At 42.7% G+C, this 25031-nt stretch overlaps 1 protein-coding gene across 1 annotated transcript in view; it reads right to left on the bottom strand.

The window, feature by feature from the left end:
• Positions 1 to 25031, bottom strand: part of LOC111977924 (protocadherin-15-like) — a 280873-nt gene that overhangs the window by 129723 nt on the left and 126119 nt on the right. Inside the window, exons 16-17 of the mRNA XM_070448498.1 lie at positions 20953 to 21032; positions 14172 to 14265 (exon numbers count right to left, since the gene is read on the bottom strand). Of these exons, the coding sequence (XP_070304599.1) occupies positions 14172 to 14265; positions 20953 to 21032 (174 nt within the window). The remainder of the gene's footprint in view (positions 1 to 14171; positions 14266 to 20952; positions 21033 to 25031) is intronic.

Below are 25031 nucleotides of genomic sequence, written 5' to 3'. Positions count from 1 at the left end.
AGAGAAGTGAAAGTGGGAGTGGCAGACAAATAAAGAGAGAGAGAGAGAGAGAGAGAGAGAGAGAGAGAGAGAGAGAGAGGAGAGAGAGAGGAGAGAGAGAGAGAGAGAGAGAGAGAGAGAGAGAGGATAACCCATAGACGAGCAACCCTCAGCAGACAGTCAACCTCCCAGTACAGAGCACTTCTCCCTCATTGAAATGAAGGATAAATTCACCCAGCTGGAGGTAAGGCAGGTGGAGCTGGAACAGCAGGTGATTACCTCAGTCAGCACAGACCCAGACAACAGTCCAGACAACAACACCCCTAACCAGACCAGGAGTGCTGGAGGTGGAGAGAGACACATCTGCACTCTGGACAGTGGTGAGACAACTTCAACAGGAGAAAGAGCAGAAGCAGGAGCAGGAGCAGAACAGAGCACTGAGGAGAGGATCAGACTGCTGGAGGAGAGGGAGAGGGGGATGGAGGAGAGGATCAGACTGCTGGAGGAGAGGTTGAAGGGGATGGCATGTGACAGAGAACAACACTAGGGAGCTGGCCATCCCACAGAGACGCCAGCAGAACAGTCCACCTCAGCACCCGACAAAAGTCTCGACACCACAGCAGAACAGTCACACCAGACCCTGACCATAGAGTCGACATCACAGCAGAACAGACAAAAAGAAAACCCAAGCCAGCAGCTCTCACCCCTCTGAGCACCCCCTGTCAGCCACCTGATAGCCCTCCTGACAACCCCCCACACCACTGAGGACAAACACAAGACACAGATTGTACTCTTATGGACTCAAATGGGAATATATAGAAGAAAAAAACCTTTTTCCAAACACAGTGTGTCTAAACTCTGGTGTCCAAACCCCAGCGCGCCCTAGACCTTCTGTCTGAGGACAAACTAGGCTCACCTAGCCACATAATAATACACACAGGCACAAACGACCTGAGAGCACAGCAGGAAAGGGTGGCCACAGCACTGAAGGGATGATTGAAAAAGCTTCTTCTACTTTCCCCAACGCACAAGTGGTTATCTCCATCCTGCTACACGAAAAGACTTCCACCTGCTACAATACAGCGGGTAAACGCAAGCATTTCCCGTGACTGTGCTCAAAACCAAATGTTTTTCTGGCCCACCACTCCACCCTGGACTTGAACAGCCTCTTGACCAGGTCCACCTCTACAGGCAGCAGTGCCACCTTTGCCGGACTCTAAGGATCGCTCTCAAACGCAGCCCCAACACTTCACACAGGAGCAACAGATCAATAGACACCCCACCCAGACCAGCGAGACACCTCCAAGACCTTCAGGACCCCCCCCCTGGACCTACACATAGAGGACCCACGCCAAGAGGACTTACATCCAGAACACAGCACCCCAGACACATCACCCCCACCCCAACCAATCACACCCCCCACATCAACCATGCCCACACCCAATTTAGGCCCCCTCAGATCAGACCTATGCACTCCTGCCACCCCATGCACCCCACCCGCAAAGAGGGCATCAACATGGAAGTCACACATACGCCCAGGTAGTGTAGGAGTAAATAGATGTATAGACCGCACATAGTGTATAGGATAGCTGAACATTAAAAATAGACCACAGGAAGACGGGAGACACATAGGCGCCTAAGACAATTGGACACACTAAGGATAGGGGAGAACAGAAAAAGAGTAGATTGACACATTAATGAAAGGGAGACACATGGTCTGCTGACCTGACACACTAATGATAAAAGGCCCATAGTCAGCTCCTTCTAAAAAGAAGGCTTATAGGATAGAATCTGCTGATTCCAATAAAGGCAGAACAAAGAGTACATTGACACATTAATGAAAGGAAGAGCCACAGAATCTGCTGACACACTAAGATAGAGGGTCCGCCACCATTATAAACTAATTGAAAGCAGATATGGGCGTTATTGGGCGTGAACAAGTAGAAAGCTTGAACTAAAAGATAATGGTGGCGAATGACTTAAGAAAAGAAACTTCATTTGCATAAGGGATGGACATAATACTATGTGTGTATAAATATAAGAGCTAGGGCTCTGGAAATTGTGTGTTCCGCGGGACATTCCGGATGGCAATGCTCTGTATTAAAAGCCTAATTGATTTCACAAGTTCTTACGAGTGTTATATTTCTGAGACGATGTTCCACGACAGTAGTGAGCGGGCAAACAGGCCCAACCCCACTCTTACACTCTCCCAAGCAACGGCATGTACCAGATGCTCAGCAGGCTCTGCTCACACTTACTGGCCTGAGGCCAAACCACGACCAACAACATTGGACACTTTATGGAAAAAAAGCCTTCACTATATCATCCTGGAATATCCAAGGCCTGAAGTCATCTGCCTTTGGCCTTAAGAGCAGGAACCCGGACTTCACCAAAGAAATCGGTAATGCAGACATTGTCATCCTGCAAGAAACATGGTATAGAGGAGACGGACCCACTGGTTGCCCTCTAGGTTACAGAGAGCTGGTAGTCCCCATCCACAACTACCAGGTGTGAAACAGGGAAGGGACTCAGGGGGAATGCTATTTGGTATAGAGCAGACCTAACTCACTCCATTAAATTAATCAAAACAGGAACATTTTACATTTGGCTAGAAATTCAAAAGGAAATTATCTTAAAGAGAAAAATGTCCTCCTGTGTGCTACCTATATCCCCCCACTAGAATCCCCATACTTTAATGAAGCAGCTTCTCCATCCTGGAGGGGGAAATCAATCATTTCCAGGCCAGGGACATGTATTAGTCTGTGGCGACCTAAATGCCAGAACTGGACAGAAACTGACACCTCAGCACACAGGGGGACAAACACTGCTGCAGGTGACAGCATTCCCTCCCCATATGCCCCTAGCCAACTATGAACAACATAACAACAAAATGGGTCACAACTCCTGCAGCTCTGTCGCACGCTGGGTATGTACATAGTCAATGGTAGGCTTCGAGGGACTCCTATGGTAGGTACACCTATAGCTCATCTCTTGGCAGTAGCACTGTAGACTACTTTATCACTGACCTCAACCCAGAGCTTCTCAGAGCGTTCACAGTCAGCCCACTGACACCCTATCAGACCACAGCAAAATCAAGTCTACTTGAACAGAGCAATATCTCAATCATGAGGCATCAAAGCCAAGGAACTGAGTAACATTAAAGAAATGCTATAGATGGAAGGAATGCAGTTTGGAAACCTACCAAAAAACAATTAGGCAACAGCAAATTCAATCCCTTTTAGACAACTTCCTGGGTAAAATGTTCCACTGCAATAGTGAAGGTGTAAACTTGGCAGTAGAAAATCTTAACAGTATATTTGACCTCTCAGCTTCCTATCAAATCTAGAAATCTCAAATAGAAATCCGAAGAAAATGAACAAAATGACAAATGGTTTGATAAGAATGCAAAAATCTAAGAAATAAATTGAGAAACCTGTCACCAAAAACTAGAGACCGGAAAACCTGAGTCTACGCCTTCACTATGGTGAATCACTAAACAATACAGAAATACACTACGGAAAAAGAAGGAACAGCACGTCAGAAATCAGCTCAATGTAATTGAAGAATCCATAGACTCTAACCAATTCTGGGAAATTGGAAACACTAAACAAACAACAACACGAAGAATTATCTATCCAAAATGGAGATGTATGGGTAAACCATTTCTCCAATCTTTTTGGCTCTATAACAAAGAATAAAGAGCAAAAACATATACATGATCAAATACAAATCCTAGAATCAACTATTAAAGACTACAGAACCACTGGATTCTCCAATTACCTTGAATGAGTTACAGGACAAAATAAAAACCCTCCAACCCAAAAAGGCCTGTGGTGTTGATGGTATCCTTAATGAAATGATCAAATATACAGACAACAAATTCCAATTGGCTATACTAAACTCTTTAACATCATCCTTAGCTCTGGCATCTTCCCCAATATTTGGAACCAAGGACTGATCACCCCAATCCACAAAAATGGAGACAAATTTGACCCCAATAACTACCGTGGAATATGCGTCAACAGTAACCTTGGGAAAATACTCTGCATTATCATTAACAGCAGACTCGTACATTTCCTCAATGAAAACAATGTACTGAGCAAATGTCAAATTGGCTTTTTACCAAATTACGTACAACGACCATGTATTCACCCTACCACCCTAATTGACAACCAAACAAACCAAAACAAAGGCAAAGTCTTCTCATGCTTTGTTGATTTCAAAAAAGCCTTCGACTCAATTTGGCATGAGGGTCTGCTATACAAATTGATGGAAAGTGGTGTTGGGGGTAAAACATACGACATTATAAAATCCATGTACACAAACAGCAAGTGTGCGGTTAAAATTGGCAAAAAAACACACACTTTCTTCCACACAGGGTCGTGGGGTGAGACAGGGATGCAGCTTAAGCCCCACCCTCTTCAACATATATATCAACGAATTGGCGCGGGCACTAGAAAAGTCTGCAGCACCGGTCTCACCCTACTAGAATCCGAAGTCAAATGTCTACTGTTTGCTGATGATCTGGTGCTTCTGTCACCAACCAAGGAGGGCCTACAGCAGCACCTAGATCTTCTGCACAGATTCTGTCAGACCTGGGCCCTGACAGTAATCTCAGTAAGACCAAAATAATGGTGTTCCAAAAAAGGTCCAGTCGCCAGGACCACAAATTCCATCTAGACACGTTGCCCTAGAGCACACAAAGAACTATACATACCTCGACCTAAACATCAGCACCACAGGTAACTTCAACAAAGCTGTGAACCATCTGAGAGACAAGGCAAGAAGGGCCTTCTATTCCATCAAAAGGAACATAAATTTCAACATACCAATTAGGATCTGAATAAAAATACTTGAATCAGTCATAGAGCCCATTGCCCTTTATGGTTGTGAGGTCTGGGGTCCGCTCACCAACCAAGATTTCACAAAATGGGACAAACACCAAATTGAGACTCTGCATGCAGAATTCTGCAAAATATCCTCCGTGTACAACGTAGAACACCAAATAATGCATGCAGAGCAGAATTACCGATACCCACTAATTATCAAAATCCAGAAAAGAGCCGTTAAATTCTACAACCACCTAAAAGGAAGCGATTCCCAAACCTTCCATAACAAGAACATCACCTACAGAGAGATGAACCTAGAGAAGAGGTACTACTATTTGGGGGTATCTGTACTTTACTTTACTCTTTATATTTTTGGCAACTTATACTTCACTACATATTTTTTCCCTGACACCCAAAAGTACTCGTTACATTTTGACAGGAAAATGATCCAATTCACAAACTAATCAAGAGAACATCCCTGGTCATCCCTACTGCATCTGATCTGGCAGACTCACGAAACACAAATTCTTTATTTGTAAATTATGTCTGAGTGTTGGAGTATGCCCCTGGTTATCCGTCAAAAAGAAAGAAAACAAAATTGTGCCGCCTGGTTTGCTTAATATAAGGAATTTGAAAAGATTTTTACTTTTGATACTTAAGTATTCTTAAAAACAAATACTTTAGACTTTTTCTCAAGTATTTTTTTACTGGGTGACTTTTACTTAAGTCATTTTCTATTAAGGTATCTTTACTTTTACTCAAGCATGACAATTTAGTACTTTTCCCACCACTCGTGTGCATGTACGGGTGTGGACTTGCAAACATGTGAGCTTGTGTGTGTCTATTATGATGGAGTCCCCATGGGAGCAGGACAATTACTGGCTGCCCCTGCAACCCATCAGGTGTAATAAAGTGAAATACAGTTGAGGAGATTATAGTGTTCGATATATATAGAGTGGGAGAGATTGTGTGCAATTGACTAGTGAGAGGGTAGACAAAGAGGGAGCATCATGAAAGAATGACAGAGCGAGAGAGAGAGAAAGAGATAGATAGAGAGATGTGATTTGAGGTGCCCAAGGGTTCTGTAATTATAACAGAACTTGTGTAACCATGGGAACCTGACAGGGAGAGAGCAGCCCCCCCTTGTGATTCCCCTACATACACTACACGAGAGAAACACAAGAAGAGGTCTAATAGAGTGATATATAGTTGAGGCGGAGATGATGGGTTTAGATATGTAGAGTGGGAGAGATTGACAAGTGAGATAGAGAGAGGGTAGACAAAGAGAGCGCATCAGGAAAGAATGACAGGGAAAGAGAGAGAGAATGAGAGAGAGATGTGATGTGAGGTGCCCAAGGGTTCTGTAATTATAACAGAACTTGTGTAACCATGGGAACCTGACAGGGTGAGAGCTGGACCCCCCTCGTGATTCCCCTACATACACTACATGACAAAAATTATATGGACACCTGCTCGTCGAACATCTCATTCCAAAATCATGGGCATTAATATGGAGTTGGTCCCACCTTTGCTGCTCTAACAGCCTCCACTCTCCTGGGAAGGTTTTCCACTAGACGTTGGAAAATTGCTGCGGGGACTTGCATCCATTCAGCCACGAGCATTAGTGAGGTCGGTCACTGATGTTGGCCGATCAGGCCTGGCTCGCAGTCGGCGTTCCAATTCATCCCAAATGTGTTCGATGGGGTTGAGGTCAGGCCAGTCAAGTTCTTCCACAAAAATCTTGACAAACCATTTCTGTATGGATCTTGCTTTGTGTACGGGGGCATTGTCATGGTGAAACAGGAAAGGGCTTTCCCCAAACTGTTGCCACAAAGTTGGACGCACAGAATCATCTAGAATGTAATTGTATGCTGTAGCGTTAAGATGTCCCTTTACTGGAACTAAGGGGCCAAGCCCAAACCATGAAAAACAGCCCCAGACCATTATTCCTCCTCCACCAAACTTTACAGTTGCCACTATGCATCAGGTAGCGTTCTCATGGCATCCGCCAAATGCAGATTTGTCCGTCGGACTGCCAGATGGTGAAGCGTGATTCATCCCTCCAGACAACGCATTTCCACTGCTCCAAAGTCCAGATTTTAGGTATGTGTGCGGCTGCTCTGCCATGGAAACCCATTTCATTAAGCTCCTGACGAACAGTTCTTGTGCTCACGTTGCTTCCAGAAGCAGTTTGGACCTCGGTTGTGAGTGTTGCAACCGAGAACAGACCATTTTTACACACTACGTATTTCAACACTCGGAGGACCCCTTCTGTGAGCTTGTGTGGCCAACCACTTCGAAAGCTAAGCCGTTGTTGCTCCTAGATGTTTCTACTTCACAATAAAAGCAGCAACATTTGACCGGGGCAGCTCTAGCAGGGATGAAATTTGACGAACTGGTTTGTTGGAAAGGTGGCATCCTATGACGTTGCCACATTGAAAGTCACTGAGCTCTTCAGTAAGGCCATTATACTGCCAATGTATGTCTATGGAGATTACATGGCTGGTTGTATGCTCGATTTTATGCACCTGTCAGCAACGGTGTAGCTGAAATAGCCAAATCTACTAATTTGAAGTCGTGTTCCCACACTTTTGTACATATATCTGCAGTGAAAGGTGGTAGAGCTAGAGCGGTGTTTGTCAGACCATGAGACATCCCGAAAATCAGTCTTCTCACAAAAACGTCAGGCTTCAAAAGGGTCACTCAACTGAGACTGCTATTCTCTGTGTCACAGAGCCTCTCCACACTGCAAAAGCTGACTCTCTATCCTCTGTTCTCTTCCTCCTAGATCTATCTGCTGCCTTTGACAACCTGAACCATCAGATCCTCCTCTCCACCCTCTCAGGGTTGGGCGTCTCAGGCTATGCACACTCTTGGATTGCATCCTACCAGGCAGGCCGCTCCTACCAGCTGACGTGGAGAGGATCTGTGTCTGCACCACGTACTCTCACTACTGGTGTCCCCCAGGGCTCGGTTCTAGGCCCTCTCTTCTTCTCTTTATACACTAAGTCACTCGGCTCCGTCATATCCCCGCATGATCTCTCCTATCATGTTTATGCGGATGACACTCAACGACTTTCTCCTTCCCCCTTTCTGACACCCAGGTGGCAACACGCACGCATCTCTGAGTGCATGACAGATATCTCGACTTGGACGTCGGCCCACCACCTCAAACTCAACGAGACAGAACTGAACCTGGACAACACCCTGTCGTTCTCTGCAAACATCAAAGCAGTGACCCGCTCCTGCAGATTTATGCTCTACAACATCCGTAGAGTATGACCCTACCTCACACAGGAAGTGGCGCAGATCCTAATCCAGGCACTTTTCCTCTCCAGTCTGGATTACTGCAACTCGTTGTTGGCTGGCTCCCCGCTTGTTACATCAAACCCTTGCAATTTATCCAGAATGCTAAAGCCAGCCTGGTTTTCAACCTTCCCAAGTTGTCTCATGTCACCTGCTTCGCCGCACAATCCACTGGCTTCAAGTCGAAGCTCGCATCCACTACAAGAACATGGTACTTATCTACGGAACAGCAAGAGGAACTGCCCCTCGCTACCTTCAGGCTATGCTCAAATCCTTCACCACAACCCGAGCACTCCGTTCTGCCTCCTCAGTTCTCTTGGCCCTCCCACCCCTACGGGAGGGCAGCTCCCACTCAGCCCAGTCCAAGCTCTTCTCTGTCCTGGCACCCCAATGGTGGAACCAGCTTCCCCCTGAAGCTAGGACAGCAGAGTCCCTGCCCATCTTCCGAAAACATCTGAACCCTACTACTTCACAAACAGTATTTTAAATAATCCTCCTCCTCACCTGGACCCATCCCCCCCCGGACGTCCTCCACCCGTCGGGCCGCCAACTGTGTCTGACCTACTAGGGCCGATAGCTACAAACTGGTAGCAATCAATGAGATAGGACCTGAACCAGTCCAGGACAGTGTCTGACAAGTCCAGGTGCTTCTCCATGTGGTCCAGTAGGATGGCGTGGCTGACCCTGTTGAATGCTGCACTGAGGTCCAGAAGTATGAGGATGCTGGCAGCCCCAGAGTCAGCATTCATAAGGAGGCAATTGGTGGACCTTACCAGGGTAGTCTCTGTGCTGTGTCTAGCTCTGAAATCCGACTGGATGGCTCAAGTAGGTTGCGAGTGGTCAGATGGTTTTGGAGTTGGAGTTGGCTAGAAACTGTGCATTCGACGAGCTTACTCGGGGCATGTTGAAAATAAGCCTGTAGTTCTGGAGGTTGTCAGGGTCAGATCCAGGCTTTTTAAGTACTGGTGGGGCATATCCAGTGATGAGGGACTTTCTGTGAAGAAAGGCTCCAGAGCAGGAAAGCAGGTCTTGACATGGGAGGTGGGGATAGGGTCAAGTGAGCAAGTGGTGGGCCTCATCAGCTGCAGTGACAGTGATGAAGGTGGAAAACCTTGACTCAGTGAGCTTAGGACTGGGTAGGTCAAATACTGAGACTGGAGAGGACAGGATAGTGTTGTTGATGTTTTCAATTTTGCTTTGGAAGAAGCACGGTTTTGATTGCAACGTTCTGGGGAGGCTGAGGTAGCAGAATTGTTCACGGGTTGGAAGAGCTTGTTCACAGTAGAGAACAGCACCCAGGAGTTACCACTGCCGTTGCTGTTCAGTTGGGAGTAATAGGATGTTTGAGCTACATTTAAGGCCTGTATTCTTGCTGATGTTGCTCATACATCTGCGTATGTACAGTTAGCCCAGTTATATTATACCGTTGAAGCCTTTGTAAACACATTCTTAAAGGGGGGATAACTAACATCACCAGGCAAATTTGGCCAATTGAGGTTAGCTCTGATTCAATAAAGGAAGGCTCAATCTCAATAGCCCCCCTTAGCCTTCCCCCTCGTTTCCGAATGTCCTTCAGTGGGGGGGGTTTCTTTCGAAAATGGAGCAACTAGTGGTAGGGATAGCAAAAAAAACCTACGGAACAGGACATCACTACATCACTCGCGAGCAGCAGAAGCAGCCAAAGGATAACTTACCACGTAATTGATTGACGATGAGCCTTGTGTTTTTCACAATGCCTGTACTGGTGGCAGTAATAGCTTTCCTTATATTTCTTATGCAACAAATATGTACTTACCATATGAGCAACACATGACAACTGTAAAACATCAATGTGCCTGTAATGTAGCCATCCTCTGTCTGTCGTTCAATGTGGAGTAGTACTGAAGCAGGACGTTCCATAATAGCAGTTTGACATTTAACAGTTGCATTTCCTTCACTTCGTCATTTTAAATCCAACATTTCTTGGGGATTAATGACTGAGTGGACGCAATTAAAAATGAAATCCACTGTTCTGAACTAACGTTTAAACCAAACGTTTTAGGGCCCATACACTGATCGGCTACATACAGTGCCTATAGAAAATCTACACTCCCCCTTGAATTTCATAATTTCATTGTGATACAATGTGGGATTACAATTGATTTAATTGTAATTTCTAGTCAACGATCTGCACAATATACTCTGTAAAGTCAACTTGGATTTAAAAAAAAGATGTTTTAAAGATGAATGAAAGTAAAACACTAATATACGTTGATTAGATAAGTATTCACCCCCAAGGGTCAATACATGTTAGAAACACCTTTGGCAGTGATTACAGCTGTGAGAATCTTGGTTAAGTCTCATAAGAGCTTTGCACACCTGTATTGTGCAATATTGGCCCATTATTATAAAAAAATATATTAATTATCTGTCAAGGTGTTGGGGATCATGGCTAGACAGCAATGTACAAGTCTTGCAACATATATTTTTAAGCAAATTTAAGTCAACACTAACTTACTACACAGGATTTGGCTTTATGTTATTTTACTGCAGAAAGGTGAATTCCTCTCTCAGTGTATCAGACTACAGCAGTTTTTCCCCTAGGATTTTGCCTGTGCTTAGCTAAATCCCGTTTCTTTTTATCCTGAGAAACTCCCCAGTTTTGCCGATGTCAAGCATGCCCATACCATGATGCAGCCACCACCATGCTTGAAAATAGCGATGAAGTTATTCAGTGATGTGTTGTGTTGGATTTAGTCCAAAAATTATATTCCTTTGCAGTATTACTTGAGTGCCTTGTTGCATACATATGCATGTTTTGGAATATTTTAATTTGGCCTACTGTCATTCTTCCGTTCACTCTGTCATTTAGGTCTCCATTGTGGAGTCACTACAATGTAGTTGATCCATCCTCAGTTTTCTCCCATCACAGCCATTGAACTCTTTAGCTATTATAAAACCACCAATGGTCTCATGGTGACATCCCTAAGAAGTTTCCTTCCTGTCCTGCAGCTCAGTTCAGAAAGACGACTGCATATTTGATGTGTCTGAGTGGTTTAATACATCATCCACAACATAATTATTAATTAGAGGGGCCTCCCGAGGGGCGCAGCGGTCTAAGGCACTGCATCGCAGTGCTAGAGGCATTACTACAGACCCAGGTTCGATCCCGGGCTGTGTCATAACTGGCTGTGATTGGGAGTCCCATAAGGCGGTGCACAATTGGCCCAGGCAGTGCACAACGGGAGCCTGGATGACAGGTCAGTTTGGAGGAATGTGCCTGTTCCAGGACTGGGGAACGGGCAGAGTCCGGGACAAACATCCGGTTAGCCTTATGGACTATGCTCTCTATACCCCAGATGACTGCATCCGCTAGACAGGAGGTAGGGAGGATGGTCTCGGGGTCAGACAGAGTAGCAGCAGGGCAATACAACAGTGAAAGTGCGTACGGCTTCATGTTCTTGGACCCCGGGCGGTAGGAGAGAGTGAAATTGAACCGGGTGAACTACACGGCCCAACGAGCCTGCCTAGAGTTGAGGCACTTGGCGGTGCGGAGATATTCCAGGTTCTTATGGTCAGTCCACACTAAGAATGGGTGTTCTTCCCCTTCCAACCAGTGCCTCCACTCCTCCAACGCCATCTTGACGGTGAGGAGTTCTCGATTTCCCACATCTCAGCAGGGGTAAGACGATGGGAGAGGGATAGCGCAGGGGTGGAGCTTTTGGTCCTGGGAAGAACGCTGGGACAGGACGGCACCCACTCCGACATCTGAGGTGTCGACCTCCACCACAAACTGACGGAACGGGTCCAGATGGACTAAGATGGGGGCTGTAGTGAATCGACATTTGAGGTTCGAGAACGCCTGGTCAGCTGCTGGCGACCCCATGAAGGAAACCTTGGGAGAGGTGAGTGCTGAGAGGGGGTAAGCCAGGATACTGTAACCTGCCCCTCCGGTTGGAGTCCCGCAAATTTTTCCCCCCGCTTTATCGGCCCTTTCCCCATCTCCAAGAACAGACTGAGCCCTGTTTTCCTCCACGATTAGCCTGTGCTTAGCTCTATTCTGTTTATTTTTACTCCCCCCCCAAAAAACTCCATAGTCCTTGCCGATGACAAGCATACCCATAACATGATGCAGCCACCACCATGCTTGAAAATATGAAGAGTAGTACTCTTGGATTTGCCCCCAACATAACACTTTGAATTCAGGAAGAAAAAAAATATTCTTTGACACATTTTTTTGTAGTATTACTTTACTGCCTTATTGCAAACAGGATGCATGTTCTGGAATATTTTTATTCTCTACAGGCTTCCTTCTTTTCACTCTGTTATTTACGTTAGTATTGTAGAGTAACTACAATGTTGTTGATCCATCCTCAGTTTTCTCCTATCACAGCCATTAAACTCAGTAACTGTTTTAAAGTCATCATTGGCCTCATGGTGAAATCCCTGAATAGTTTCCTTCCTCTCCGACAACTGAGTTAGGAAGGTCGCCTGTTTCTTTTTTTCTGCTTTGAGACAAGCGTGGAGACACGTTTTGATAAATCAATGTCAGATTTTGGTATTCACCGAATCTTTAGATATTTGGTTACAATTACTGGGAAACGGTTAGCTATGTTAAGGTGTGCTCATCACCATATTTAGTCTAGTTGGCGCATCTAGCACTGATCAGAATTCTTTTCTAGCATGTTATGATAACAATTGGATATTTTTTCTGTTCACTCGCGTAGTAGGCATAGCCTACTCCCAACCAAAATCCAATGACGTGTCTGAGAGCGTAGTCAATCAATGTGGTTTTGTTTAACTGAATTTCTGTCTGTATATTTGGTTAATTAATCTCTGGCTGGGCAATTAAGTGGAAGTGATAGCTCATCTACAATATTTGCTGACATTTATTTTGCTAATGTGTCCTAAATCAAGTGGAGGCCTAGTCTATTTTTTAACATTTAAAATTTTTATTAAACTTTATTTAAGCAGGTAAGCTAGTTGAGAACAAGTTCTCATTTACAACTGCGACCTTGCCAAGATAAAGCAAAGCAGTGCGACAGAAACAACACAGTTACACATGGAAAAAACAAGCGTACAGTCAATAACACTATAGAAAAAAAAGTCTATATACAGTGTGTGTAAATGGCATGAGGTGGTAAGGCAATAAATAGGCCATAGTAGCAAAGTAATTACAATTTAGCAGATTAACACTGGAGTGATAGATGAGCAGATGATGATGAGCAGATGATGGTGTGTAAGTAATGATACTGGTGTGCAAAAGAGCAGCAAAGTAAATAAAAACAATATGGGGATGAGGTAGGTAGATTGGATGAGCTATTTACAGATGGACTATGTACAGCTGCAGCGATCGGTTAGCTGCTCAGATAGCTGATGTTTAAAGTTAGTAAGGGAAATGTAAGTCTCCAGCTTCAGCGATTTTTGCAATTCGTTCCAGTCACTGGCAGCAGAGAACAAGGAAAGGTGGCCAAAGGAGGTGTTGGCTTTGGGGATGACCAGTGAGATATACCTGCTGGAGCGTGTGCTACGGGTAGGTGTTGTTATTGTGACCAGTGAGCTGAGATAAGGCGGAGCTTTACCTAGCATAGACTTATAGATGATTATTTGTTATTGCTATTGACTCACACACATGCAATTGATAAAGCCTGCAGAGGTTGTGAAATATGAACTCGAGACACATGATTTTGAAAATATCGATTGCTATGGGGACAGCCAAAGTACCCTTTTAGGTTCTAGACATCACCTTTTTTTTCTAAGAGTGTATGCCTGCTCCCTACTAAGCGTAGAATTTATAGCTCATAGAAGGGCTCACGCCCATGTGGTGCGAGAGGTACAATTTTTAGGTCCTGCTTAGAGCTCATAGAAGGGCCTACGCCCATATGGTGCAACAGGTCACATTTGTAGGTCCTGCTTAGAGCACATTTTACAGCGGAGCCCAACTGGTGCAAGCGGCCCCTGTATCCTGACTGTGACCTTTGTATGAATCATAGAAAGTCAGACCTGCACATTGATATCAATCAATAAAACCATCCATCCATCCATCAATCAATTTAAACTCTGAATAAAGTTTCTCACCCCTCCTAGGTTGCCATCAGAGGCAGTGACAATGAGACGATACTGGTCAGTGGTCTCCCTGTCTAGGGGCTTTCCCAGAAGCAGCAGGCCTATCCTGTAGAGGGAGAGACAACAACACACAGCAGCATTAGTAAACAGCTAAATTCATACTGTATTACATCCATCAGGATTGTACCGCTAAATATGCACATTTTCGAACAAACCATATATGTATTGTGTAATATGATGTTATAGGACTGTCATCTGATGAAGTTTGAGAAGGTTAGTGAAAAAATTAATATCTTTTGCTGGTTTATTCGCTATCGCTAACGTTCCTTGATTGAATGTGGCTGTGTGGTAGGCTATTGTAGTAAGCTAATATAATGCTATATTGTGTTTTCGCTGTAAAACACTTAAAAAATCTGAAATATTGGCTGGATTCACAAGATGTTTGTCTTTCATTTGCTGTACACTGTGTATTTTTCATAAATGTTTTATGATGAGTATTTAGGTAATTCACGTTGGTCTCTGTAGTTATTCTAGCTGCTTTGGTGAGATTTTGTGATGGTGGCTGCAATGTAAAACTATGATTTATACCTGAAATATGCAKATTTTTCGAACAAAACATATGCTATACAATAAATATGTTATCAGACTGTCATCTGATGAAGTTGTTTCTTGGTTAGTGACTATTTATATCTTTATTTGGTCGAATTTGTGATAGCTACCTATGCAGTAAAAAAAATTGTGGAAATATGCGGTTGGGTCTTTTGCTATCGTGGTTAGCTAATAGAAATACATATTGTGTTTTCCCTGTAAAACATTTTAAAAATCGGAAATGATGGCTGGATTCACAAGATGTGTATCTTTCATCTGGTGTCTTGGACTTGTGATTTCATGATATTTAGATGCTAGTATTTACTTGTGGCGCTATGCTAGGCTATGCTAGTCAGCTTTTTTACTGATGAGGGTGCTCCCCGATCCGGGATGGTGACTCGTGAGAAGTTAATCTCCATCCAGACAGAATTTGGGGATTCTAATCGGATAACTTACTTTCCTGTCACTGTCCTCGTTAGTTCCCTCCCCAGTGACTCTTCGATGACTGGATAAGCTACATTATGGTATAAGTCCACAAGTCCCTCTAGTGAGCTAAGCTTTCCATCATATTGCAGGGACTTATCTAATACTTTCACGTCAGCGAGGGGGAGTGAACATGTGTAAAGGGATGGGTGTGGGTTCTAAAATTGGAAACTGTTTCTTTTCAGTCTAGACTCTACACTGAGAAACACACACAAATCCCTATAACACCTGGATATGACTTATCAAGGGAATGCCAAAGGTAAAAAACACAATAGTGTACAAAACCAACACCTAACCTGTTTTGGATTTACAGAAAGGAACATACAAAATAAATCCTCTTTAAAATTACAAGAGTCCTTGGTGACTCATTTCTATCATAAGGAGGCGGAATCCTTAATTTACAGAGTTTTGTTGCAGTTTACTGTTTGCAGGCAGCGCTGTGAAGAGGAGAGAGACAGCGAGAGAGAGAGAGCAGTAAACTGAACTGGCCATCATTTATTACAGCAGGATTGAACAGCAATAGTAAAAACAAATCTGCTTAGGACAATGAGGTGGATCAGCTGGTGTACTTAAGACCAATGTTCCCTCTAAACTGTGCACATTCCTGCGCAGAAATGTGACCCGTTTCAGGAAACTAGGCGTATGTCGCGGTTCACTACTTCACAGTAGAGACATTTGAATGTAAACTTTTTTTAAATCAAAATGCATTTTTATTGCAGAAATGCCTTCTGGAGCATGTGAACTTCCATGTGCCTTAACTTCTTGCAACTATAGGGGGTGCTGTTCCGCATTAGCATATTTTGGTCTCCAAATTAAACGGCCTATTGCTCAATTCTTGATCGTACAATATSCATATCCTTACTAATATTGGATAGAAAACACTGTCTAGTTTCTAAAACCGTTTTAATTATGTCTGTGGGTGACCCAGAACTCCCTCTACAGCAAAAATCCTGACATGACTTGCGAAGGTCTGAGAATTATCCTCTGATCTGGGTTCAGTTTTAAAGCCTGTGTATATCCTATGGCTGGAATTGAACTGCACCCGCCTTCCCCTGGATGTCAGTAACCAATGAGAAGTGGAATGGTCTGTCTGCGTAGCTGTCCGAGGTTATAAAGCCGGATGGAACGAGAGTACCTTTCTTTGTCTCGTTCGTCATGGCGCCTCGCAAGAAGTCAGGATGAAATTTTGGAACGCTCAGTTATCGACCAGAGATGTATCCGTCTGTAATTTAATTAAATATAGGTGTTAGAAACATCATAACGATGTTATTTGAAACCGATTTATATCAGTTTATGCGAGTATAGTGCTATTTTTCTGAATTTCCTTTGTATCTAGTTTGAGGATTTGGACATGTGTGTGCGACATAGCTAATGGTAGCAGCTAGTTCCAAAGGTGAAGAGGACGTTTTACAACAAAGCAACTATTCTTTTGAAGAAAAGACACATTGCCCAAGATACTGATGGAAGCTCGTCCAAAAGTAGGAACTATTTATGATGTTATTATGTATTTATGTGGAAAAATGTCATAGTGTTTGCGCGCCACTTTTGCAGGCACTGGTCTGGCTGCAACGCACACTATATGTCTAGTAARGTTYATTTTAAAAATCTAACATAGCGATTGCATTAAGAACTAATTTATCTTTCGATTGTTGTCCAACTTATATTTTTTAGTCAAGTTTATGAATAGTATTTTTATAAGAATAGGCGCTAATCCAAAATGGCGCCGGCCAGAATACATGCAATGTTTGTAGTGATTACATAGTATAACCACGATTTGTGCTGCTAAATATGCACACTTTCGAACAAAAGCTATATGCATTGTGTAATATGATGTTACAGGTCTGTCATCTGATGAAGTATATCAAGGTTAGTCAAATTATATATCTTTTGTTGGGTTGTTACGATCGCTAACATTTACAGCTGGTAAATGCGGTTGTGATTCTGGCTATTGTGGTACGCTCATATAATGCTATATTGTGTTTTCGCTGTAAAACACTTAGAAAATCWGAAATATTCTCTGGATTCACAAGATCTGTGTCTTTCGATTGCTGTAGGCTGTCTATTTTTCTGAAGTGTTTTAGGATGATTCTTTTGGTAATTGACGTCGGTCTCAGTAATTATTCCGGCTGCTTCCAACGCTATTTCAGATTGCAGCTGCAATGTAGAACTGTGATMTCTACCTGAAATATGCACTTTTTTCTAACAAAAACTATCCTATACCATGAATATGTTATCAGACTGTCATCTGAGGAGGTTTTTTCTTGGTTAGTGGCTATCAATATCTTAGTTTAGCCGAATTGGTGATAGCACCTGAAGGAGTAAGAAACTGATGGAGTTAGAATAGTGGTGTATTTTGCTAACGTGTTTAGCTAATAGATTTACATATTTTGTCTTCCCTGTAAAACATTTTAAAAATCTGGAATGGTGGCTTTATTCACAAGATCTGTATCTTTCATCTGGTGTCTTGGACTTGTGATTTAATGATATTTAGATGCTACTATCTACTTGTGAAGCTATGCTAGCTATGCTAATCAGTGTGTGGGGGGGTGGGGGGTGATCCCGGACCCGGGGTAGAGGCTCGTTAGAGGTTAATAACAAACTTGTATGCCATCTGTAAATACGAATAAAATAGTTGAATTACAAGCCTTGTTGGTTTAGCCACAGAAAAAGCCAGCAACCTTCCCGCTAGCCATGATTGGCTGAGATAATGACTGGGCTGGACATGTCGAGAGATGAGTTCAGATTGGTCTGCCAGCACGCTTCTGTCTATTTGAGCTGGTCAGTATGTCAAACCAAAAATCTAATCAAATTTTATTAGTCACTTGTGATGAATACAGTGAAATGCTTACTTACGAGCCCCTAACCAACAATAGTTTAAAAAAAATACAGATAATAATAAGAGATAAAAGTAAAAATGATTTAAAGAGCAGCATTGAAATATCAATAATGAGACTATATACAGGGGGGTACCGATACAATGTGCGGGGCAAAACTGTGTAACACATTTTTAAAATGTATTACATCGCGTATTAGAACTGTGTAAGTGTTGATCCACGTTCTGGAGGACCAGTTTTGAAATGAGTGGAATTAGTGTATGATAGCTAAGGAGATGGAGAAAACACCTGTCTCCGGATTACATTTTCAAACTAAGGGCAACCATGGCAGCCGTGACGGGGAGAAGCATCCATCAATGATGTATTACGGGTAAGATCTTCTCAGGGTGGTGAAACTATTGGCATGATAATTGATGATTAATAATTCCCTATGATTGTTGTTTTTTCTATTTTAAATACTGGTATGTGTTACTGTTCATTGACATTATTGGACTGGTATGTGTTACTGTTCATTAACGTTATTGGACTGGTTTTGATGTCATGTTTTGAGTCTGATAATTTATTACACCCCACTCCTGAACTGGTTGCCTAATTAAATGTTTTATTCTCTTGAATGGAAAATAAATGTTTTCTCAGTTAATTTGGATGTGTAATGATTTTCTTTATTACCATAATTGAGAGTCTATTTTGCAAGTGAAACCTGCCCAAGAAGGCAGCTGCAATACAACATTATAAAATGTAATCAACAACAGTCCATAATATTGGGTCGTGACTCAATTGTCATTGTCAATTTTGGGTCCCCAGGCAAAACCAGTTGAGAACCACTGTCATGACTCTCCTGTGAGTGAAAATATCAAGGATAAAGAAAAAAAATTGTGACGATAGGATTGTGACTTTAGTTCTCTAACAAGATCATAGTAATTCTGATACCTTGCCTCGTAACTAGCCACGTCCCAGGGAGCCCAGAGAGCGTGTGAGAAGCGTGTGAGAATGACAAAAGCGCCCCGTTTTACCCATGGATATAAAAAGTGTGAGTTAAGAATTAACATATCAGACTAAAACGGATCACAGCTGCAGCGAGGTCTACGATAGTCACGACCCCGAACGCAACACGAGGTTGAAAAAGATCAAATAACCTCTTAACAATCAATGCTATAGTTGAGTAGCTGTTCTAAGTACTGTATCTAAGAACGTGAATGTAAGTAGAACGATCCGGTTATTCTCTTCAAATCATCGTGTCCTACACTGCTTTCATCACCACTCTGGGATCATCAACACAGCTGATTAGCAGTCCTCAGGAGACCACTCTTCCAGAACGAGTGCAAGTAAACAGACAACTAAGAAGGACATTGCGGAAAATCAGAGACTTACACCAGAGAACAAAGGAGAAGGCCAATCCGAAATAAGAAAGCCCAATCGGACCCTCCTCACCAAGCGGAACCCTGCCCACGAAGGCCTGGGCCCAACAGAGATACCCGATGAAGACATTCAACACTTAAATACATGCATTACTTCTTACCCATAATGGCGGCGGTTCGGGGCAATGTATTAGGGTTATTGCGAGTGCTATTAGGGTTATTGCGAATGCTATTAGGTTTATTGTGAGAAGTGTTGCTTCTCTTTCGCTCTCTCTTTTTAAATCTCCATCTTGTGTAACAAGTGTCATACTGTGTTAGTCCACTAGGGATTTGTTGTCATCGTATTAAGCTCCCAATCAATAACTTATACAGTGTGTGTGTATATCCTATGTTATCATTTAGTGTTAGTAAATAAATAATCAAATCAATTTGATTGGTACGAAATCAGTGAGACCTGGGTTTGTGCAGATTTACAACGTTCAGAATGAGACTGATATGAGGAATTGATTAATTAGTGACAGTTATGATATCTATATATTTAAAGAGTAACTTCTGGTTAATCCAGCCGCTGTGTCAGATTTCAAAAAGGCTTTACGGCGAAAGCATACCATGTGATTTTCTGAGGACAGCGCCCCGCTTACAAAAGCATGCAAACATTTTCCAGCCAAGTAGAGGAGTTACAAAAGTCAGAAATAACGATAAAATGAATCACTTACCTTTGATGATCTTCATATGGTTGCACTAACAAGTCTTCCTGTTACACAATAAATGTTTGTTTTGTTCGATAAAGTCCCTCATTATGTCCCAAAAACTCAGTTTTGTTGGCGCATTTTGTTTAGTAATCCACTGGCTCCAGTGCGGTCAAAACATGCAGACGAATACATTCTAATAGTACCAGTAAAGTTTGTTGAAACATGTCAAACGATGTTTATAATTAATCCTTCAGGTTGTCTATTGTCTAAATAATCAATAATATTTCAAACGGACAATAGTGTCTTCAATAGAAAAGAAAAACAACAAATGGCGCGCTATCGGTCATGCACACAACGCAGCTCTGCATTCTTCCCCTGTCCTCTGACCAAAAGGTATTTTTACTCGTCGTTTTTCGAAATACAAGCCTGAAAACATGTCTAAAGACTGTTGACATCTAGTGGAAGCCATAGGAACTGCAGTCTGGGCCCTAACCCATAAAATAGTCAATAGGCTTTCAATGGAAAACAACTCACATCAAAAAAAATCCCACAACCTGGATGGATTTTCCACGGGTTTTCACCTGCCATATCAGTTCTGTTATACTCACAGACATTAGTTGAAGAGTTTTAGAAACTTCAGAGTGTTTTCTATCCAATACTACCATGCATATGCATATCCTAGCTTCTGGGCCTAAATAACAGGCAGTTTACTTTGGGCATGTTTGTCATCCAAACTTCAAAATACTGCCCCCTACCCTAGAAAGGTTTTTTAAAAAATGCACAGTCATTACTCATACTAACCACTTTCATATTTCTCATTATCATCCATCCATCTTACGTTTTAGAGAGGTTGAAGACTTGCTGAATATCCCCACTCAAAATCTGGTACGTGATGGAGTCATTCTCTCTGTCTGTAGCCTATGAAAAACAACAAGAACAAAGGATAGAAATCAATCGTTTACTTACTCTGATTTACATCTCATTTGAACTCATCAATGCTTAAAATCTATTAAATCAAATCTGATAATCCATACTGGTTTAGTAATTGTTGTTTGCTAAACTCATGACCCAAACACTTCCATGATCTTTGCTTGAGTAATCGCACTGCCCTCTCCTGACCTCCAGCGATCTAGTTGTGTGACCTTTGACCCCTGTTGTGTGTAGGGCTGTTGTGGTGAACGTATTACCGTCACAAGTCATGAAACCAGTCAAATTCCACATGATTGTTAAGTGACGGTAATTAGGTTTATCCAAGCTCTGATGCTGCTGATGGTCATTAGTAGCCTACCAAACTTGCTAACTGCCTGGTACTTAGCACTCTATTGTCCCTCTAATCACTCTGACATCAAAGAAAATGTTTTCGAAAATCTAATCAAGCACTTCATGAGAATCCATGAGCATTTCTATAGGCTATGCAATTGTGGGAGAAAACAGAGTGATGACCGCTAATAAAAGATGAGGAGCCCATCATCTTTCTATAGGCTAGTCCTACTATATTTATTTCTCAACTTTCCTACTATTAAGCGCATTGCTTATATTTACAACAGTCGTTTAGCCTACCTGGCTGGCATGAAAATAAACCACTGGGAAAAGCGTCCTCCATTCGCTATTTAAGTGCATAGATGACATGTATTTTTTCCCGCTGCCCCTTTTTCGATACAGGTGCATGATACTCGTCCATTCTAAATCAAAACAAATGTCACACATATATCATTTAGTATATGTGAAGACATTATTAAATCAAGAACAGTTTCAAGTTTGAGGAAGATAATTTTCCCCATAAAAATGCACCTTTAAAATGAAAGCATTACATGCATAATGCATTTGTCGTCACTTTTGTTTCCCGCTAATGGAACATTCACGTGTATAGCCTACTACCATGTGTGCATCGCTGCGCTTATAATGTGAAGAAATAGCCTAATAGTTTAACAAAAATGTAAGCTATACGTTCTGATCTGTTGCATCAGCCACATTGCATAAAAACTTTTTTTGTATGCTGGTGGTTGTATTAATTTGGGATCTATTGCATCCCACAACTGTCCCAGACTATGTTTTGAATATTTATTTCTCGCACAGAATAGAATAGGTTGACATGTATTATGGGGGATAGTAGATTGACATAGGCTAGTGCTTTTGCTGTTTGTTAGGCCTACTCATCTTGTTAGCTGACGAAAAGTAAATGTGGACAGTTCTTCCAATATCTTCAATATGCACCTCGGAATTGGATAAGGACACACGCAGTTGCGTCCCCGATGTGTCTGTATTCACTTGTAGCCTGTGAGAAAGACCCGATCACCTGACGGAGAGCCATGTGAGGTAAAGTCGCTTCGGATTGTACAGCACACTCAGGGAGAAGGACACAACTCAGCACTCCAGGACTGAAATGGTATGGATTTTTTCATGGTGCATTTCGGCCACAATGGGGATGCCGTTGTGAAATTTGAGGCATTATCAAGTGCTTGTCAAATTGCGAATGAGAGACTATTGGAGTGTATACAAGCCTGCGCAAAAAACTAAGCAGAGCTCATGACGTTGTATTGATTAATGTGACGACTGCTTTTCATCAAATGATTAACTGTTTATATTTAAATGATTAAATTAATCAGGTAATTATTAACTCAGTAACCCGGGGCACCATGGGAAAATTAGTTTTTATTGAGTTTCCATTTCCCAAATTAACTCAAAGAATATCAGAATATTGATTTTACAACAGTTCCTAATTAATCCATTTCCTCTACAGTCTCATCCAGAATGTCGCATAATCTGGGAATCTGCACAAACCCGAGTCCCACTAAATGAGTCCGTACCACACCACTTGAGTTGATTATTTATTTACGAACAAGCTAAAATGATAATATAAGATACACATACACAAACACACAGTCTAGGCTATTGATTAGAAGTTAGTACAATAAAACAGGTCCCTAGCGGGCCAACACAATGTGACGCGTGTTACACGAAATGGGGATTTAAAAAGTAGAGAGAAAGACAGAGTGCACGAGAGAAAAGCACACTTGGATACATTTGTAAACTATAATTAGTTTAGCCTTAACACCTTGCCCCGGACTGCCGTTCTTATGGGTCAGAATATAATGATTTAATTTCTTGTCGAAGGTCTATGATGGGGTGTCTCTTCGTGGACTGGGTCCGCCTTCTCCTCTGATGACGGCACTTCTTTGGTTTCTTTGGTTACCGGGTGTAACTCTCTGGTCCACACAATGTCAGTGTCCTTTCTCTTAGTGGTCTGTTTCCTCACCCTTGTTCTGAAAGGGGGTCTACTGAGTACGGTCAGCCATGTAGCTTAGGGCTCCAGCGTAGGAATGAAACCTGTGTAGACACACAAGTCCTTGGAGAGTGGTAACCGGGTGGTCCTGCTTGAAATCACCCTCTTAGACACAGCTACTCATCTGTAGCATAGATTGTTGAAAGGTTCTTTTGTCTACTTCAACCTCGTGTTGCGTTTAGGGGTTGTGACTAACTCAGACCTTGGCTGCAGCGTGTGGTCACCTAGTCTGATATGTAAATATATGTAAATTAAATACGTTCTCTAGGCATGAGGCAAGGTCTGGATTTTACTCAGATTTTACTCAGATCCAATTTAGACAACTAACTTCGCATCTCACCAAAAACATTCTCTCTGATCTGGACATTTTCCACACAACGTACAGTATGCAAACATCACGTACATATTAAGAAAACTCTTCAAATTACAATGTTTTCATTATAACATCATCACTTAACTTTTAATAACATAACAAAAACGACATTAATTTTCATAATCTATCTATCGTCATTACCACCATTTTGGCTGACGAAACATATTGTCCCAAAGTCCATTTATAGCATGTTACTGTCCACACTGAGAGGACAAAGGGATTTTGTCTAATGCCTTAAGATTTACAATGGCGGGAGGTGTCATAAAACCCCCCACCTCCAAACCTCTCCCCCACTGGTGGGTGTGAGAGATGTCTCTGTAGGATTGTGGTCCACGGTAACCTGAACCGACTTTTTTCAAAACTATCATTAGAGTCTCATCATGCAGCCTTACAATATATTAAAAATCAAAACATATAGCCCAACGTTTGTAGAACAACTAAAGTTTACAAGACTCGGTTGGATCGGCAGGCTCCCTTGCCCCAGCCGGCTCGTCAGGCTCCCATGCCTCATCCGGTTCGTCAGGCTCCCATGCCTCATCCGGTTCGTCAGGCTCCCATGCCTCAGCCGGTTCATCAGGCTCCCATGCCTCAGCCGGTTCGACAGGTTCCTGCACCTCAGCAGAAGCGATCGGCCCGCTGCTGGTCCGCGGGACCATCACTCTGGCCAGCGTCCTGCGGTTGGAGCCGCACGTCAGGGAGGGGGTACTGTCACGTATACTCCCTCTTCGGCACTCGAGGGCAATGGTTCTGCGCACACCTGTCACCATCGTTACGCGCACCAGTGCCTCATCAGACTCACCTGGACTCCATCACCTTCCTGATTACCTTCCCTACATCTGTCACTCCCTTTGGTTCTTTCCCTAGGTGTTATTGACTGTTTGTGTTTTATTTCTGTACACTACTCATGTTCCTTGTATTGTTCCATGTTCCTTTATTTATTAAATATTCACTCCCTGTACTTGCTTCCCAACTCCCAGCGTAGACGTTACAAAATGAAGCATAAAGGAGTACCTATTTCTTTGTTAATTAACTTCTCTGCGCTACGGATCCCGGTAGCGGGTTTAAATTCGACAACATACGGTGATCGCCACATAAATAGTCATATTAAACATTCCTGAAAATACAAGTGTCTCACATGGTTCAAAAGCCTAGAATCTTGCTAATCCAACTGCGTTGTCAGATTTAAAAAAGGATTTACTGCGAAAGAAGACAATGCGATTATCTGAGCACAGAGCCCCATACCAAAATACTATTTCAACCA

The sequence above is a fragment of the Salvelinus sp. IW2-2015 genome, linkage group LG18 (assembly GCF_002910315.2).
Source record: "Salvelinus sp. IW2-2015 linkage group LG18, ASM291031v2, whole genome shotgun sequence".
NCBI lineage: Eukaryota > Metazoa > Chordata > Actinopteri > Salmoniformes > Salmonidae > Salvelinus > Salvelinus sp. IW2-2015.
Note: the sequence above shows the minus strand (reverse complement) of the source record. Positions and strands in the feature narration are given on the sequence as shown.